Raw genomic sequence first — 18,151 nt, forward strand, 5'->3', positions numbered from 1 at the left:
GAAGCCGAACATAAGACGTGCAGAAATGAGCAGTATTTCTTCAGGTTTGGATGCACAGATTTGTTAAATGCACGCAACTGTGAGCCCTCAAAGGTTAGACACAAATCACTGTGCACATTTAAAAAGCTTATTTTGGGCTTGTAGGCATTTAAAACACTTTCTCTCTATGCAAAGCTCATCAGGTTTACACTGCAGTGTCAGATAATGTTCTTAAAACGGATTCATAAATATACATTTAGATTTTTTAAAAGCTTCCTTTGTCTGCTGTTGTTTTTAATGGCCTGATCCTTCTTGGTTTCCAGAGAGATCCTCTCTCTTCTTTACTTTTGTCTCTAAAAGATGCCCCAAAGGTGTTCCACTTGTTTCAAGTCAGGCAACACACCTGTCCAGGTGATAGGTTTACTTTTGCCCATATTAGAAACACTCATGATTTTTGCCAACATGCTTTGCTTTGTCGTTTTTTCTGCAGGATTCTGCCGACTCAGTCATCTCGTTAGCTTCTGGTATATGTTGAGGCATTCATGGTGCCACCTACCAAAGACACCTCCTTCAACTTTTACGCTTATGCAGCCTCATAAGATAAACTCCTACCCCCACATCTAATATTCTCCAAATATTCATCAAGCTTCTTTTCATGTTTTATTTATTTTGGATTCACATCACACACAACATGAGTGATCGTGTCACCAGCTGTCACAGAAATTTGCAAATCCACTTTTGGCCCTTGTGCTAACTAAGAAACAGTCTTTAGTGTCGTTCCTGGACATCTTAGATAGTTCAGCTCAGTTCTTTTCCATGTGGACACACGGTGGACACAGCCCATTAACAAATACTGACAGTGCTTTGGTGTCCGAGCATTGACAGGCATGTTGAGGCCAGAAGAAAGTCCCCTGTGTTGCAGTATGCATGCATTTGTTGCATTGTTTCAGCTGTGGAGCAGTTTTCAACTTTGAAATACTGCAGTTACTGAAGACACACTTCTCTGTTGTATTCTGTACTCACTCATGCAAAGCCATCAGCAGAGGGCGCTAAGAGCCCATTTATGAAACAAGCTTCACTTGCTGTCATTCTATCAATAAATGACTCAGCAATCATTCATATTTTCATTTTCAGAGGCCACGTTACTCTCTGAGAAGAATTAAGAAGCTGATGGGAGGATTTAGGAGATATTATCCTATTAAAAAAGCCACATTTAAAGAATTCTTACATGCTGTATTCACCCACTTCACCTGTCGATTCATCCCTCAGATGCAGTATAAAAGTATAAATGTAAAGGAGCTGCAGCTTCATTGTAGTTATTTGGGATAATTTTATATTTGAATCCAATAAGGTTTTTAATTTGAACAAATATGATGCTAACACTTTCATTCCAACAGTAAATTAAGAGTCTGGAAAAAGTCAGACTTGCATTGTTACTCCAACCTAAATGGTCAAAAAAGAAAAAGAAATCTATTAACTAGTTTCTCGTTTGAAACGTTTACCTGAAGCTCTCTGAGCTCTCCACATCACAGACTGCTCAGCCTGCTTCTATTGGCTGTCCATGTGCACGTCAGCAGTCACTGCTGCATCCTGAGCCCCAGCTGTTGCTGTGTCACATCTTTTTTACACCAGGGGCCGAGGCTGTGTTTGACCTAGTTGCTGAAAAGCCCATAAGGCAAAGTCAAAAGCAAACTACAGATTACACACAGAGAGAACGAAGTGTTTTGTAGCATGAATTGATATTTATTGGTTTGGAGAGGAGTCTGTTTCTTTCTTTCTTTCTTTCACGTGGTTTTATTAAGTTGTATCACCAACAATGGTGACTTTGTGATTTCAACCACGGGACATAATGTGTCAGTCAACTTCAGTATTAAAAGTACCGAGAAGCATCACATCAAGTCCACCTTAACCTTTACAATCCCAATGTGGACTAAGTGGCACAAACCAGATACTGAATATTTGAAAGCCACGCTGTCTTAAAATCCTTTTCCTGTATCCCATGTCACATTTAGATGAGCTCTTTGTTGGACCTACTTTTCTTGTACAACAGCATCATGAATTCATCTGAATCAGTTTCCATTTAGTAAGAGAACGTTTGTATTTTCCAGATTCCAATAAATAGCACACAGTGAAGGCAGCCATGCTCACTGTCCACTTGAGTCTTTGACTACATCCTCATTCTGTGGTAGACTGAGCAGTTCCTGGATCCTCTGCATGTCCTTATTGGTTTCCTCCACCTGAGAGCTCACATTCAAGTTGGAAATCAGCTCATCCGTCAACTGCAAACGGGCTGTCCTTTTATTGGAGGAAAAAAACAAGCTCTGATTAACCAAGAAGCATCAGGATAAAATGACACTTTGTATTTATTTCTGATAGATCTTACCATTCTGCAAGCTTGTGCTCATACAGTTCCCTGCGCTCTCTCCTGCGCCTCTCTCGGATCGTCTCTCCAGCCAGGGACTGCAAGCCAATGACCAGAGCACCAACCGGAATCCTGTGTAGAAGTCAGTGTATATAACTGTAACTGTGATGCACACCTTTACACTTTTACACAGATCAGTCCATCAGCTAGTCTATGTTGTATAACATAAAACATATCAGATTCCTGTTCAATGGAAGCATCGACACTGTAATAACTTCCTTAAACAGTTTCTACAGCTGCTGCGGCCCAGCTTCTCCGAACCCTCCGCACTTTCCACTCACACCTCTACGACATGAAAAAGGAAACCATAATTGTTAAAGATCTGGAGCGTGATGTGCTTTGCAATTAGCTGCCTGCTTTCATGCCGCCCCTTCTGCCCCAGCTACACCTGGCGTAGCCGTGGCTGGAGCCATTTGCGCACATCAAATGCTCCAGGTGGCTGGCCACTGAAGCAGACAGTGAGAGGAAGAGGAGGAGGGAGCAGTGCTAGTGGAGGCCAACTGGAAGTATGGCTAAGCCATTATGGAGTTGACCACAGGGATGATCCAAACTAGACCCTCTTCTGTTACACCATCAAAGGCAACACACTCAATTTGCAATTATACAATCTGCATTTAGCTCTGTGCACTCAGCTGAAAGGACGAGCGAGGCTAAAGTGGGCCAGAGTGTGAAGATGAGACAGAGGATGAAGCACCTCCAAGTCTACATCAGACCAGGGTAGAAGGACACGAGAGGCTGGAATAACAGAGATGGTATAAAAGGAGAAGGGCAGCTGCTGCCTTGGCCCGTCTCCTTGGTTCAGTACCCAAAACACTGTCCTCTGTGGTACACGAGTCCCTCTGGCACCACGAGCAGACTTGGAAGGGAGTGGGGAAGAGGAGGAGGGGGGAGGTTCAGCTGGGTGACAGAGGGTTGCTGGGAGGGGCGCAGCTGGCTGCCAGAGTGCTCACTGACTTCGAGCACACAGGCATGAATGTAAACACACACACACACACGCGAGAAGGCATGCATGCATGTCAAAAAATAAATACACAGCATCTGAGAATAGAAGTCAGCCCAGTACTGAGGACTGAGCATGTTCTATTAGATCAGCTGGAAAGAAAGTTTAAGATGGACTGTTGGGACTGGAAGTCAAAGAATTCTTGTAGAAGCAGAAGCCAGCCTTACCCCAGCACTGCTCCGATGACCGAGCCCGCTACCAGCCCTCTCAGGCCCAGGTTCAGTCTGAAAAGGCCTACAGTCACAGCTGCTCACATACAGAGTTTCATCATTTCAATGTGCAGGAATTTGTACTGGACATGTTGAAAGAACATGTTTCAAAGAACACTTTTATTGTCAAGCAATAATTAAACATAGATTTTGGGTGTAATTGAACAGACGTTTCACATTTTAATATCATCACATATGGTCCTATTTTACTGGGCATTTATTATAGAAATAACTGAAAACAATTACAGTTGGAACTACAACCTGCAGGCGCCCTGATCAGATCATGTGACTCACCTCCAGCTGCAACATACTGGCTGACTGCATCTTTGTCTTGGTACACGGAGAGTCCCGTGCTCACAGAACTACACAGGGAGCGAGAGGAAACACACACGATGTTGAGACAGTGAGGCCAAAACAAACTGACCGAGGTATGCTAGCAATGTTAAAGCACTCACATCCAATAAACATACGCACATTGTTTATGTGACATTCAGCATTCTGTGTATTCTCCTGTTAATAATACTCCAGATCCACAAGCTGATTCGACCCCTTGCAAAAGTAACACTACACACACTTTCCTCACATGCTCCACCTGTTTTTTGTTTTTGTTTACCTGAACAAGGTAACTATCACAGCCACTCTCCAGCTCCATCTCCATCCATATCTTATAAATCCCCGGATAGCTGCATTGTGTGCTGAACGCTGACAGACAGAACAGGCACAGACAGACTTTTACTTGCAGCATTATTCTCAATGCTCCACTTCAGACCACTAAATAATAATTCAATTAAATAAGAAACTATGACATCACAATATTAAAGCTGAACACAAACATCATTCATGGAACATTTGCACCCAAAACCACAGCAGATATGGTTTTAAAGGCACGGATTTCACTTACCACTGCGTCCACACGATTAGTGTATAATTCTGCCTGGCTGACTTGGATATATCTCTCCCTGGCGTAGCGAGCTGCTGGCAAGCCCCCATAGACAAAGCCTGCAAGTGCACCGAGAGCACCACTGTTTACAACATTGGTGATCTCCTCTGGGTATTTCTGAGTCGCACTAAACAGGGACGAGAATGTTCCTTGTAAGTTTAAAGCCAGTAATGAGTGAACTTGTTACATTAGAAGCCATTAGATCAAAAAGCCATTAAAACTAAAGGATGCTGCAAGTTTAGTTAAATAATCTTAACTCATCAACTACATGATTCACGATGAATTTGACACCACAGTGTCTACATATACACAAAGACCTTTCAAAGACACCAACAAGTGAAAAAATGTAACCATAAAACGAACTCTCTGTCAAAGAGATCTTTGATGCGCTCCCATCCCGTGCTTGGGAATTCTGGCTTGCCGATGTTTTTCGGGAGGCTGCTGGACGAGGGGATAGGCACAGGAGCAGTACTGGTGAAGGAAGAGGATGATGATGAGGAGGAGGAGGAAGAGGAAGAGGGCTTCTGTGCAGGCTGGGCAGCAGCCACATCAGCTGCGTGAACCCTGGGGAGCAGAAAGCAGAAGAAAGGAGGCCTGGCGCGCTGGATGAAGCCCTGCAGTTGGCCGGTGCTCAGGGTGCCCTGAGGGGCTGAATCTGCCAGTCGTCTCTGCAGGGCAAAGCTTGTCCTGCGCCGCTGTGGATGCATCACGCTTCAGCTGCTGATGTGCTGCAACAGGGAGAAACACATGGTCACGGGCTGAGACGCCACACTCGCCGCCTCAGCTCAAGCTCCATCCTCAAAACCAAGAGCCTCGAGGCGAATGAAGGCCTGGCAGTGCTGCACAGGCTGTTCGACTAAGCAGCTGTTGAATGCTACAGTCCTATCAACAGAAACTGGGAAAATAGGCTTTTTTCCCCCAACTGTAAAATGCACTATTGATCTCTCAGAGCACAAAACCTCAGATCTGCTAATCAGGATGTGTCAGGTGCTCCGGGGTCAAAGGTAAAAATAAAAGGTCACAGTAACCTTATTCTGCCTGAGATTTTTTAACCAGTGCACAAACAGTAAATATATAAGGAAATGTTCACATTTATTGAACCATCCACAGTAGAACAAATAAGATTAGGAGTCTGAGTCTGTTTTCACAAAGGTGCGAAACAATCAAGCTGTATTTGAGAGGAAACAATATTATTTTACAATTTTGTTAATCTAAACAATTTGAATGAACCTAACCCTGTATTTTCACTCCTGCTGTAAGACTATGGAGTGGCCACTCAATCACAAGAACACTGATGGCAGCAACTCAATGCATTCGGGCATATAGACAGGATCCTGACCTGCTGAAGTTCGAACTCAGCATCATAATGGAGAGGAAAGGGTAGTGTGAGTGTTTTAGAAACTGCTGATCTACTGGGATTAGAAAGGGAGATTCCTCTGTTGTGTCTTTATGGACCAAATCTGTTTCCAGCACCTTCGTGTCAATGTCACGAAGAATTGAGGCAGTTTTAAAGGCAAAGAGGGTCCAACACAGTTCTAGCTGTTGTATCCCCTCAGTAGGCAGAAAAATGCAGAAGAAAAATAGGCTTTGGTTTAACTGAGTTGATTGTGTTGTTTTAACCCAGCAAGGCAGAAAATTGTTAATAGCATTTAGGCTGTGTTCACCTGAAATGGGTGTTTGTTTATGCGGAACCTTATACAGAGGACTATTTGGATTATTTCTGGCGAGATTTTATTAATAACAATTAATATAGAAATATAAATTATTTTTTTTAAAAGCCAGTGTGCTGGTGGATAAGTAATGCCACATAAAGCTGTCTCTTCATACAGTGCTCCTGTCAGGTCAAACTTTGCCTGTGCTATTGCTCAGGCTAACACAGCAGCAGCACTTTATTTATGACAAACACAGCACAGTTTTACGTAACAGCTCCCAAAACGTGAAACCGGTTTTCATTGCGGTCGGTTTTATGCTCCTCGTCTGTTCAAACACTGGTGGGCAACAACCCCTCGTATGGTTAGCATGCTGTTAGCCTCTGACACATCACAGCAGGTGCAAAACAACTTACTTGAAATCCTCTGAAATGAACCGCTTGTTTTTACAAAGATGTGCCGTTCCGATTAATGTACGAAAATACAGATATTTGTTTTTCATAATGCCCTTCAGAAGAGCGCTTTACTACAGTTCACTCCCACATAGTCCACCGGCTTCCAAACCTTTCACCCCGGCCAAGACTTACAGCTGAAAGACTTGAAAATAGCGCCGCCTATCGCTGGAGGACTAACACAGTTGCTGTTACCGTTGCTAACACAACCGGATGGTTTAAGTTTATGATGGGTTATTATTATGGGGTAAAACCTTAACTAAATACAACGGACACACGTGAATATACACATATGTATATATGTATACACACACACACACATACATATATATATATGTAGAGAGAGAGAGAGAGAGAGAGAGAGAGAGAGAGAGAGAGAGAGAGAGAGAAACAAAACAAAGACAAAAGCGTGACAAAGACATTGTTAAAAAGTTTTAACCAGTTTATTGAGATAAAAACAAACACTGACCAGACACATCATCTCAGCTTCTTTTCTTCCTCAAGTAACCAAATCATTACACTATATTAGAGCAGTTTATAACACAAGTGTAAAACAAACATTGTTGCATCATTGAGTCTGCTGGCTGACAAAACAGAGCGAATACTACAACATATTCACCATGATCATGTATCGGTTACATCATCTATAATGTCTTGATATCAAGGCAGATTTATCAGAAATGGTAAACAAAGTGGTTACTCTGAATATTATTGCTCACTGCTGGCACTTTGTGTAAAAGAAAGTGTCCTTCTATTTAGGTTATGAAATCGATGGCGGTGAAATGTAGACTGATATAGGTAATGATTTGCTTTCCGGTTGTCATGAAACTTAGTAAAAGTCTGGAGTTTTTCCAGTTGCCCAGTAGAGGGCAGTGTCACAAAACTTATCTTTAGCAAAGCTTTGCAATCATCTTCACTGGTGGCAAAGAAGAAATTCTACTACCACATGATCCTCAGACATTCATCTTACCAGTTTTAGCCACTACTTTAATCTCTGGTAGGTGGACTACACATTATTTTCACTAACTGTACTAAACATAGATTCATTCAATATTAAACTATTTTCATTAAATCATCCCAACATGGTAAACCTGGTATCCTTAACTACCACTTAATAATTACACATCTTTTGTAAATATCTGAACACCTGTCGTCCATTTCCATTACAGTTTTCAATGACTTAAAGACAGGAGTGAATTATATTTCCATTGTGATCGCTTCCTGGAGAATTAGTTTTAGTTTCAATAAAAACAACTGTTGGACCAATCTAGGAGCCCGTCAGTAGGAGTAATTGCTCTTTTGCTCTCTACATGGACAAGTTACCTGCATGCAACCAAAGCCTGCTCAAAAACCAGATCTACAACTGGACAACAAAACACAAACCAAAAAGCTTCTAGTACCAAAATTTTTGCCTCTCACCTACACAGTCTAAATATTCACATGTGATCTAGTTATAAAAGTTACTCGCAAACTGATATCCATCAACAATCCCTCAGATTTTTCTTTACATATACCCTTTACATCATGATTTCCACTAACCTTGATAATGTCACTATAATATAATCATAATAACAATCACAGCTATAACTTTTTGACAAATAAAAATAAACTGATGTGTAAAATAATGGATTCCCTCTTTAGTGGCTTAAAAACTGCCCGACTGTGTAAAAACATGCATTATAGTTACGCACTTGTGCTGGTTAGATGGATAACAGGCACAAAAACAAGACAGTCATCACATCTGGAAGTACTGAACTCATCAAACCAGAGTGATCAGTAAGGACTTTGGCACATAAGCCCCCTAGTGGCACCTGAAGATTCTTCATGAAAAAAAGGAAAATTTCACAAGAATGCATTGATGGAGGGATCCTTAATGTAGTCTTGCAAATGCAGGCTCTTTTAGAGAGACGTGTCAGTCACGTGATCTGATGGAAGAATGTACACCGCAGAGAAACAGTGTGCACACTTTTCCCCCTTTTTCAAAAGATACTGATAGAATCTTGTGGGCACAGATTAATTACTGGCAGCATCTACAGTCAGCTGCTTGTACAGCTGTGTAATCTAAGCCCACTAACTGGTGGACATGTGGGTCACTGTGTGGTCCACACTGGTCCCAAACACTGTAATAAACACAAATACATGAAGAGAGCGTTAAAGCGTCAGACTTCATATCAGTAAATAAAACAGATAAAATTGAATACCAACAAAATGACACAGTGCTGCTTGAAAGGAAACCACACGCCCTGGTGCAGTTACAGTCAGAATCTTCGCAGCAGCTGCTCTGGTCCCGCACAGTCTGTCTTACAGCTCTGTTTTGCTGGCTCGGTGGACTATCTGGTTGTAGCTGTTCTTTCTTTGGGGTTTGTAGGTGAGAAGCTGGCTGAACTCGGTCAGAAGTTTTTCCCAGTAGCAGGAAACATCTTCCATTCGCAGGTGGTTGAGGATGAATTCCTTCCCCCTGTAGGGAGGTTGGGAAGCAGAAAAGTCATGTGATGCTGGGAGAAGGTTATCGTAGCTACTCCTGCTCAATCATGAAGTTCTGATCTCTCACCTTGTAGCTATTTCCTGCGCGATGGCATCGTTCTCTTTAACAAACTGGAGCAGCTCCCTGAGGACACAGAGTGCAGACACGTTGATATTTGCAAATTCTTCCTTACTTGGCAAATAGTACTCTTGGGCATGCATAGAATAGAGATATTTTAAAATAAAACCTGAAATAAAGTAACAAATAAAGTGTGAGAGCTCACTTTAAAATCCCCATCCAGCCTTCTTGTCAAGTTCTCTGGATTGCTACAAGCTATTAGTTGTTTCACCAGCTTGTTGGTATTTATCCAAATGCTTTGGCTTGAAATATACAGTCAGCGTATCAGTATATGTTCAAGGATGCAATTAAAATGTGTAAATTAGCACATTTACCTATATAACAAATTATTATTATGTGTCATCAGGTTTAAATTGTCAAAGCTGGTTGTAAATACGTTGCTTTGTTCTATAAAAGGAACATAAAAGACCTCCCATTTTTAAATTGGACAACAAACAGAAGGCTACACCCACACTGTATAAAGACTCTTTTTTTTTCCTCCATCCACAAACACAAGTTGCCATCTTCTTTTCCAAACCCAAGGGACGTCTTAACAAATAAATTTAAACAACAAAACTAACGATGCACACACAGACTTCATCCACACCTCTGAGGACACAAGCTGACCTACCTGAGATCAGACAGATCCTGCCTGACTGGAATGTAGTGGACCCAGGGCTTGAGCTGAGGGTAAAAGAACTCCTGCCATTCGTCTCCCACATGAAACACCAAGGAGCCGCACAGGAAGAGATGTTTGAAGCGAAAACTTGCTGCCACACCACGGAAGTTGAACAAATACCTGCAGGAGATTGGAAAGAAGTCATACGTTAGACTGCACAGCACAACAAAGCTGCTGTAAACTCAGCTATAGAGCATGTCTTTATAACAGCTACTTTTGGCTGTTCTCATGCCACGAGGGTGTCGCTACAGCACCTGCAGCTCAATCCTTCTGTTTGCAATGAGCAGCCAATCAGAAGGAAGGTGGTTTAAAGAATTGCAGCTAAAAAGCCTTGTTTCAGACAGAGGATAAAATGAAAGGCAGAACTAAGGCCCAGGATTTCAGGAGGATCATTCTGATCTGTAGATCACACAGAGCTGGGAAACAGTATAATGGTTCCTCTTTAAATATGAATGAAATACAGGCAACATCAAGAGAATGAGCTCACTTGTATTTGCAGTGATCTACCAGGGGAATTTCCTTGGCAGGGGGTCTCCCAAGAGTATCCTAAAATGCAGCAAATACAAAAAGTCATTTAAAGTCAGTCTGATGGATTCCAATGTAAAAGTGACTAATATGTCCTATAACAATGAAATGATCGTATATAAGCAGGATCAATTTAAAAAGAATCTTACTGATTTCAGATTATTGAAAATGTCTGTGAGCTCAGTGTGGTATGGTGTCAGTGTGATTGACCTTCTCAGACTTCCAGGCTTGATTCTTTGTATATTCTGCATCTACCAGCTCTGGAGCTTCTCTGGACAGAAGGATGAGAGGGTCGCGCTCAGGGCTGGTTCTACCAAAGAAACAGAGCACAGTCCAGAAGACATGATTTAGGGCCCTACAGCTAGCTCAACACATATCATGTAAATTTATATGAAAAGAAAAAGAATAAAAAGAATTTCCATTGATAGTAAACATATTCACAAGACTGACCTGGAACCTCTGAAAAATCCTTTAGACTCTTTCTTCTTCCATGGCCACTGTGCTGCAGATCTAAAACACAACACATTATTAGCAGTAGTACTATTAGAAATGTTATACTTTAAAAATCAACATTTTTTTATTTAATATAGAAAAAAGCAGACATATTATTTTAATAAGGATATGAAAAAGGACCACAGGTAAATGAATTCAAAGTATTGAGAACAAGAGGAACAGCTCATTAACCGAGCCATACCACATCATCCGTCAAACATGGTGGGAAGATTGTGATGTCATCAGTATGGCTACCAGTGGAACTGAGCCACTAGTGTTTATTGATGTGACTGCTGACAGAAGCAGCAGGATTCCTCCAAATGCTGGAATATTATTATATTTAAGATTATGGTAGTCTGTCCAATTCATTTTGAGCCTCAGAAATGCAGGACTATGTATAAAAGTGTATAAAAGTTCTAAATTACATTTCTAATTTCTTCAGTGCACATAATTGGACAATGGTCCAAACTCTACGTTCACTAGTCAGCTCCTCTCCTCACTAAAGTGCAAACCTTACTTTTTAAGGTCATCCCTCATCAGATCCCATCTTCCCAGTCCAGTGGGGTAAATGGGCCACACAGCAGGCCCGCCCTCCCAAAATGTCCATGCTGGGTACATGATGTCGTTGTAGTCTGAGGTCTACTTAAAAAACAAACATTCACATTTCAAGAACACTTACTGCACTTAATAATAATAATAATAATGATAATAATAATAATAATAATAATAATGTTACATCCACATGTGCCTCAAAAATACTGACCACATTCTGACCTTACTGAAAGAGAAGACTGGCAGGGTTGGCTGCACCCAGTGGGGGACTTGAGGGTAATCCCTCACATTTACAACCATCTCTAAGTCAGGCAGCTTGTCAATCACCTCCAGTATGAAGTGCTCCACCCCACTGCACCTGAAAACAGGGAAGTGGCCCACATCGTGTCATGGATGTAACTACCTGATGTTCAGACAAGTAACAATGACTTGTATCTGATCAATTTCTAAAAATCACACCAGGTCCTGCTTTACCTAGCAGGGAACATGCAGTTTTGCTCCCTGTACAGCTTGTGTCCAATGATCTGGTAGTGGGTTCCCACTCCTCTCTGAATCGTAGCAGCCATGACATCCTGTGAAATCCCCCTTTAAAGGTTTGCAAGTCATGCTGTAGGACACTGAGACAGACGGCAAAGTTCATATTAGGCTTAACTTACACAGTGGGAATGAAGCAGTGAACGTGTATCTGATCAGTATGCTAGTAGTGGTGATCTCATAAATAGATATCTGATACTTATTTGATTATAAAGAGGTTTCTAACAGAATGGGTTTTCCCTGGATTCAGGTCATAGGCAAGAAAGATAAAGTACACCAACCTTAGGTGGCAGCTACAGTTGACAGGTTCACATGGAGTGTACCCTTTAACAGCATCCGATATCCTTTCTTTAATTTTCTTCCACTGGTTGCCTGCAACATCACATATAAATGGGGATTTTGCTATTTTGCATCACATTTAATAGAGTCAGAATCATTCAAAAGAGCCCAGCATCTAAAAAGAACTGCAGGCCTCACTTGACTCAGTTAAAGTCAGTGTTCTTGATTCAACGGGAAGAAAGCGACTGGGCGGAAATGGTTCATTGCTGAAATTGATGGAACCATGAATTCTGCTCTCTACCAAAAATCCTGAACGAAAATGTCTGGCTGAAGCACACCTATGTAGAAGGACAATGATCCAGTACACACCAGGAAGCAGGAAGTGCTGTTTGCCAGTCTGCCAACTAATCTTAAGGAAATATTTAGGGAAGAACAGAAATAGACAGAACAACACTTTCCCTGTTAGTTGATATTGTTTCCTGATACTTTTCTGTTGTGACACATCACCATTGAGTGAAAGGTGTTATTTTTAATCTGTTGTTTCTAACCAGGTTCACAGCTGCCTGTATGCCCTTTTTGTTTTCAGTCCTTTTTTACTAATAACAGTTCAGATGTTCATTATTAATAATAAAAAAAAACTACAACACAGATGTGTGTGATATTAAATTTGAAGAAACTATGGAATATGAGTGGATTGTCTATTGTGCTGTAAAAGTTTGCAGCATATTACAGTCTTAAGCTTTATAAGAGCTTTATAAGGGGCTGAGAGCTTGCTTTTGAGCTCCCTTTGCTTAACCCTCATAATGTCCTCCCGATTTCCATACAGCTGTTGTCCTCAGGGGTCAAAAATGTCCCCACTTCATTTGAGTGTTTTTTAAAGTATAAAGTATAAATTGTCAATCAATTCAGTGTTACATCTTAGTTTTACTTAAGACCAACACATTAACACAAAATTTACCCAACATTACACATTTTAGGGCCACCAGACCTTGTTTACAAAAAATACACCCTGTTTTTTAAGCGGAAATAAAACAAGAAAATACAATATTTAATTGTTTAGATAATTTTGACTATCTGACTAACTACAGAGTGCTGTATGTTGAACTTTAGTGAAAAATTTGTTTTTGAACCATTTAACATTTTTAAATGGCAGCACATAATCACACCTGTGGTCCTCAGGGGTCAAAATGTCCCCACTTCATTTGACTGTTTTTTAAAATATAAATTATAAATTGTCAATCAATTCAGTGTTACACCTTAGTTTTACTTAAGACCAACACATTAACACAAAATTTACCCAACATTTTACATTTTAGGGCCACCAGACCTTGTTTACATAAAGTACACTGTGTTTTTGAGCAAAAATAAAATGAGACAATGTAATATTTAATTTTTTAGATAATTTTGACTATCTGACTAACTACAGAGTGCTGTATGTTGAACTTTAGTGAGAAAGTTTTTTTTGAAGTGTTTATAATTTTTAAATGGCAGCACATAATCACACCTGTTGTCCTCAGGGGTCAAAAATGTCCCCACTTCATTTGAGTGTTTTTTAAAGTATAAATTATAAATTGTCAATCAATTCAGTGTTACACCTTAGTTTTACTTAAGACCAACACATTAACACAAAATTTACCCAACATTACACATTTAAGGGCCACCAGACCTTGTTTACATAAAGTACACTGTGTTTTTGAGCGAAAATAAAATCAGACAATGAAATATTTAATTGTTTAGATAATTTTGACTATCTGACTAACTAAAGAATGCTGTATGTTGAACTTTAGTGAAAAATTTTTTTTTGAACCATTTACATTTTTTTAATGGCAGCACATAATCACACCTGTGGTCCTCAGGGGTCAAAAATGTCCCCACTTCATTTGACTGTTTTTAAAATATAAAGTATACTTTGTCAATCAATTCAATGTTACGTCTTAGTTTTACTTAAGACCAACACATTAACACAAAATTTACCCAACATTTTACATTTTAGGGCCACCAGACCTTGTTTACATAAAATACACTGTGTTTTCGAGTGGAAACAAAACAAGAAAATAAAATATTTAATTGTTCAGATAATTTTGACTATCTGACTAACTACAGAGTGCTCTATGTTGAACTTTAGTGAAAAAGTTTTTTTTGAACCATTTATAATTTTTAAATGGCAGCACATAATCACACCTGTGGTCCTCAGGGGTCAAAAATGTCCCCATCTGGTTTGATTGATACTTAATTACTATGAAGTGGATTTTTCCCCCACTTTTAATTAAAACTTAATTCAAACATTCTGACACATTTTTTTTATTCCATTTCAAATTTAAGTCTGTTAAAAACCTCATAAAAATGAATTTTTTCTTTGTTTTCGGGTAAAAAATAAATCAAATCATCAGTTATTGTGATTATCGTTTCACAACCAGAGTCGGTTGCTTTAGCAGATGATCACAGACGGGTATATGTCAAAGTTAATTTAGAAAGCTGTTTTTAAACTACTTCAAGTTTTTTACTGGCAGCAAATAATCACATCTGTTGTCCTCTGCGCTCAAAAATGACCCTGTTTGCTTTGACTGTTTATAAAGCCATAAGTATAAAATATCATCCATCTCTGTGTTTCAAGGTTTTATTCAACTTTATTCCAACTCATTACCTGACAGTTTTCTATATTTTGGCATGGTAGGACACCAGGGCATGGGTCTGAGTGAAGGCAAACTTTCATGTCCATATTTGACACAAGTGCAGGAGGAAGCTCAGGTTTATTCCTCTGCACTGGTCCCATCATGGACAGCTTTCTTTTCTGCAGTTGCAGGCAAGGGTCATATACAGTAAACAAGTTGTTACAGGTGATTGTTTTCTTTTGGAAACCTGCAATGTTAGGGACAACTCGCGTGTCCTGACTGCAGGCCAGACGTTTGCCATCGGTACACTAGCATGTTCCATGTACAGCTGGACCTGGCATGACATACTGCCATGTTTTTATCTCATAGGTTTACTTGGGATGTTCTGTTGGAATGGACAGAGTCCTCTGAACGGGACTTTGTGCTCATACAGTCACATCAGTATCAGGATCTTACATCACAGCAGGAGAAACACCCACTTGTTCCATACACCTCAAATGGGAGCGCGTTTGTGTCATGAACGACAGGGCTCGCAAAATCGCTAGCCCAACGTCGCGGAGCTAGTGATATCTCCAGTCGGGCGATCATATAGCCCGACGGGCGGGGCCCTGCACGATGATCATCTATTGTGTCTTTATCAAGAAATTATATCCTTTTTGCGCTTCTATGATTAATCTTGTGTCACCTTTAAAACTGCTCTACCAGACTCAGGATGTCATAAACTGTCCGTAGCGACTCCACCGGATGTAGAATCAACATACCCACATAAGACTACAGCTGCATTCGATCCATTTTTTTCCCCTCTTGTTGTCCCTCCTTGTTCGTCATAGAGTTAGCTGTAGAGCAGCTCATCTGCTAATTGGATGGTTGTTGGTTCAGTCTCTGTGTGCTCTAGTCTGGAGTTCTTACCAAGGTGTCCTTGGGCAAGTTACTGAACCCCAACTTGGTCTCTGATGCATCCATTGGCATGTGAACGTTAAAAAGCAGAATACAAGCAGAACACTGTGTATAATGCGTTCAGTGCTCGAGTAGAAAAGCCAATGAAGGAGTATGGGACCTGGCATATGTGCTTGGACTGTGATAGATTATCTTTCTCTGTGGCACATGAGAGAGTCATGCATCGTCTGTCATTGGGATGTTAGAAGACCAGATCAATGTTTCCTCACATTACTGCAAATATTCCTCCGTCTCAGCTGACTCCTCTTTCCTGCTTGATTCTTTGTCTTCATCATAATTGAAATGGATGATGTGCAGTCCTCTGACACATCTTCTATTCCAGTTTCACATTCTGAAAACTCAAGAAACTTCAAGAAGCCCAGTCACTTTCTTTCCAAGCTCCTCAGACTACCATGTCCTGGATGCCCAAGAACCTACTTGAACATAGTTCAGATTCTTCATCACTTTTCTTCACTTCATAGCCTTCTTCCACTTCTGCAGGTGGGTGATGTGCTTTTTCAGAGAAAGGGTAGCATGTGCTCTAAATATTGACAATATTTTCTATATCTTCTAACCCTGGATCTTCCTGAACATTGATTCTTCCTCCTCATTATACTAGAGGACAATATGTGCTTTGTCCTACTGGTCATTGCTTTGCACAACATGGTAAAAAAAAGTATGCTCATCAAAGTATGCAAATCTCTAGTGCAATGGAGGCTTGTGAGCATACTTTCTGTGTATGTATTATTGTAGGGTCGACCTTACAATACGAAGCACTTTGATGCGACTGTTGTTTTGATTTGGCGCAGTATAAATAACATTTTATTGAATATAGAGCACCTGCCTCCTCATTGTGCTGCCTGTTGTTGTTGTTGTTGTGGTTGTTATGACCAGTGCTTGACCCCAAACATCAGTGATCCAAGATCAAAGATGTTTGATAGCAGTATGTTGTGAAAATACGGCCTTTTGCAACACTTTGTACTTTGGGGTCATTTTTGTCCACGAGGACAACAGGTGTTATAAAATCCAATAAAAACCCCATAAATAAATCAAATTACTTAAAACTTATTCCAATCATGCATAGTATAGTAATGAATAACTTCTGTTATTTTCAGACCATTTGATGAATAAAAAACATATTTTTGATAGCAAAAGATTTCTGTAGAGGACAAAAATGACCCGTGGACAACACAAGGGTTAAGCCAGAGCATTTGCACAAACCGTTAAAAGAGACAACATACGTCAAAGGAGTCTAAAGAACAAGGAAAAACCTACACACGCGGCATTTTTCGCAGTTTGCAAGTTGGTAATTTACATAGAATCAATGTAACTGTGTGGGTTAGGTGTTTTAAAGCAAGTAACCCATACGGTTTACCAGCACTTCAAGTAACTCCAGCACGAAAAACACTCTGTCATGTAATGGCTCGACTATAAATTATCGTATTGAATGTGAGTGTGAGAGAAAGAGCTAACTCTTAGCCATAATTCATGCCAACCTAAAAGTTAGCTGCTGGGCTAGTTAGCTAGCACCGGTGAATTGATGGTTGCCTGTAGCACCAGAAGTTATCTTAAAGAGCCACGGACAAATAAAAGCTCGCTAGTTATTTTCAAATAAATTCAAAAGGCGTAGGTGTTCAAAAATAGATTACCTGAAGCGCCGGCTAAAGACCCGTGAAAAACTTGCACTACTATTAAAATCCTCAACAACCAAAACCGCTCCATTTTCCCTCTATCTTCCAGCTTTGTCTGACGAGGAGAATCAGCGCCGTGATCTGTGGTCCGCTGCTTCTGGCTGGGTTACAGTCATTACGGTAATGCTCGCAGTGAAATTCGTGTGTTCTTTACCGTAAAACGTAAAAGATTAACGCATAGCAACATTAAGGGATTGTTGGTCTTAAATCTTCAGTTACCACTGTATATATATACATATCTCGCCCCTGTGGGCGGTCAATCCTTCAAGCTCGGGTCCTCTACCAGAGGCCTGGGAGCTTGAGGGTCCTGCGCAGTATCTTAGCTGTTCCCAGGACTGCGCTCTTCTGGACAGAGATGTTGTTCCCGGGATCTGCTGGAGCCAGTCGCCTAGCTTGGGAGTCACCGCACCTAGTGCTCCGATTACCACTGGGACTATATATATATGTGTGTGTGTGTATATATTCATTTTTATTTTATTTTTTTTCAGAATCAAGGTTATTTACAACATAAGACATGATTTTCAAATGTACAAACACTGCCACAAAGCATTTTGTTCGTCCACATAGGTAATGACGTTACTGATTCAGTGGTTGATGAAATTACCAGTTTATTTCAAGG

General features: G+C 40.5%; 2 protein-coding genes across 2 annotated transcripts; both read right to left on the reverse strand.

The window, feature by feature from the left end:
• Window positions 1-1,701: 1,701 nt before the first annotated feature.
• LOC100701619 (complex I assembly factor TIMMDC1, mitochondrial) lies at window positions 1,702-6,802 on the reverse strand. The gene is made up of 8 exons (XM_005449943.3): window positions 6,616-6,802; window positions 4,914-5,278; window positions 4,512-4,677; window positions 4,224-4,312; window positions 3,905-3,972; window positions 3,569-3,647; window positions 2,363-2,473; window positions 1,702-2,274 (listed from the first exon to the last, which is right to left on the reverse strand). Exons 2-8 carry the CDS (start codon window positions 5,255-5,257, stop codon window positions 2,124-2,126), a joined length of 1,008 nt encoding a protein of 335 aa, XP_005450000.1. The 5' UTR covers window positions 5,258-5,278; window positions 6,616-6,802; the 3' UTR covers window positions 1,702-2,123.
• A 273-nt stretch (window positions 6,803-7,075) lies between these two features.
• Window positions 7,076-17,619, reverse strand: LOC100701894 (protein O-glucosyltransferase 1). The gene is given in 13 exon segments (XM_019352161.2): window positions 7,076-8,771; window positions 8,857-9,109; window positions 9,203-9,259; window positions 9,864-10,031; window positions 10,399-10,457; window positions 10,647-10,746; window positions 10,887-10,946; window positions 11,446-11,567; window positions 11,703-11,838; window positions 11,955-12,060; window positions 12,063-12,097; window positions 12,296-12,386; window positions 17,491-17,619. Coding segments are annotated over 12 exon segments (1,164 nt in total). The 5' UTR covers window positions 17,564-17,619; the 3' UTR covers window positions 7,076-8,771; window positions 8,857-8,952.
• Window positions 17,620-18,151: the final 532 nt, after the last annotated feature.

Source organism: Oreochromis niloticus, linkage group LG23 (assembly GCF_001858045.2).
Source record: "Oreochromis niloticus isolate F11D_XX linkage group LG23, O_niloticus_UMD_NMBU, whole genome shotgun sequence".
NCBI classification, from domain to species: domain Eukaryota; kingdom Metazoa; phylum Chordata; class Actinopteri; order Cichliformes; family Cichlidae; genus Oreochromis; species Oreochromis niloticus.

What these genes read in the sequence shown, in the direction of transcription:
- LOC100701619 (XM_005449943.3), bottom strand. Translation starts at nt 5,257, where the DNA reads ATGCATCCACAGCGGCGCAGGACAAGCTTTGCCCTGCAGAGACGACTG. An exon ending in GTCATCGGAGCAGTGCTGGG is followed by an intron (nt 2,474 to 3,568) that starts GTAAGGCTGGCT and finishes ACTTCTACACAG; the next exon opens with GATTCCGGTTGGTGCTCTGG. An exon ending in GAGCACAAGCTTGCAGAATG is followed by an intron (nt 2,275 to 2,362) that starts GTAAGATCTATC and finishes CTCCAATAAAAG; the next exon opens with GACAGCCCGTTTGCAGTTGA.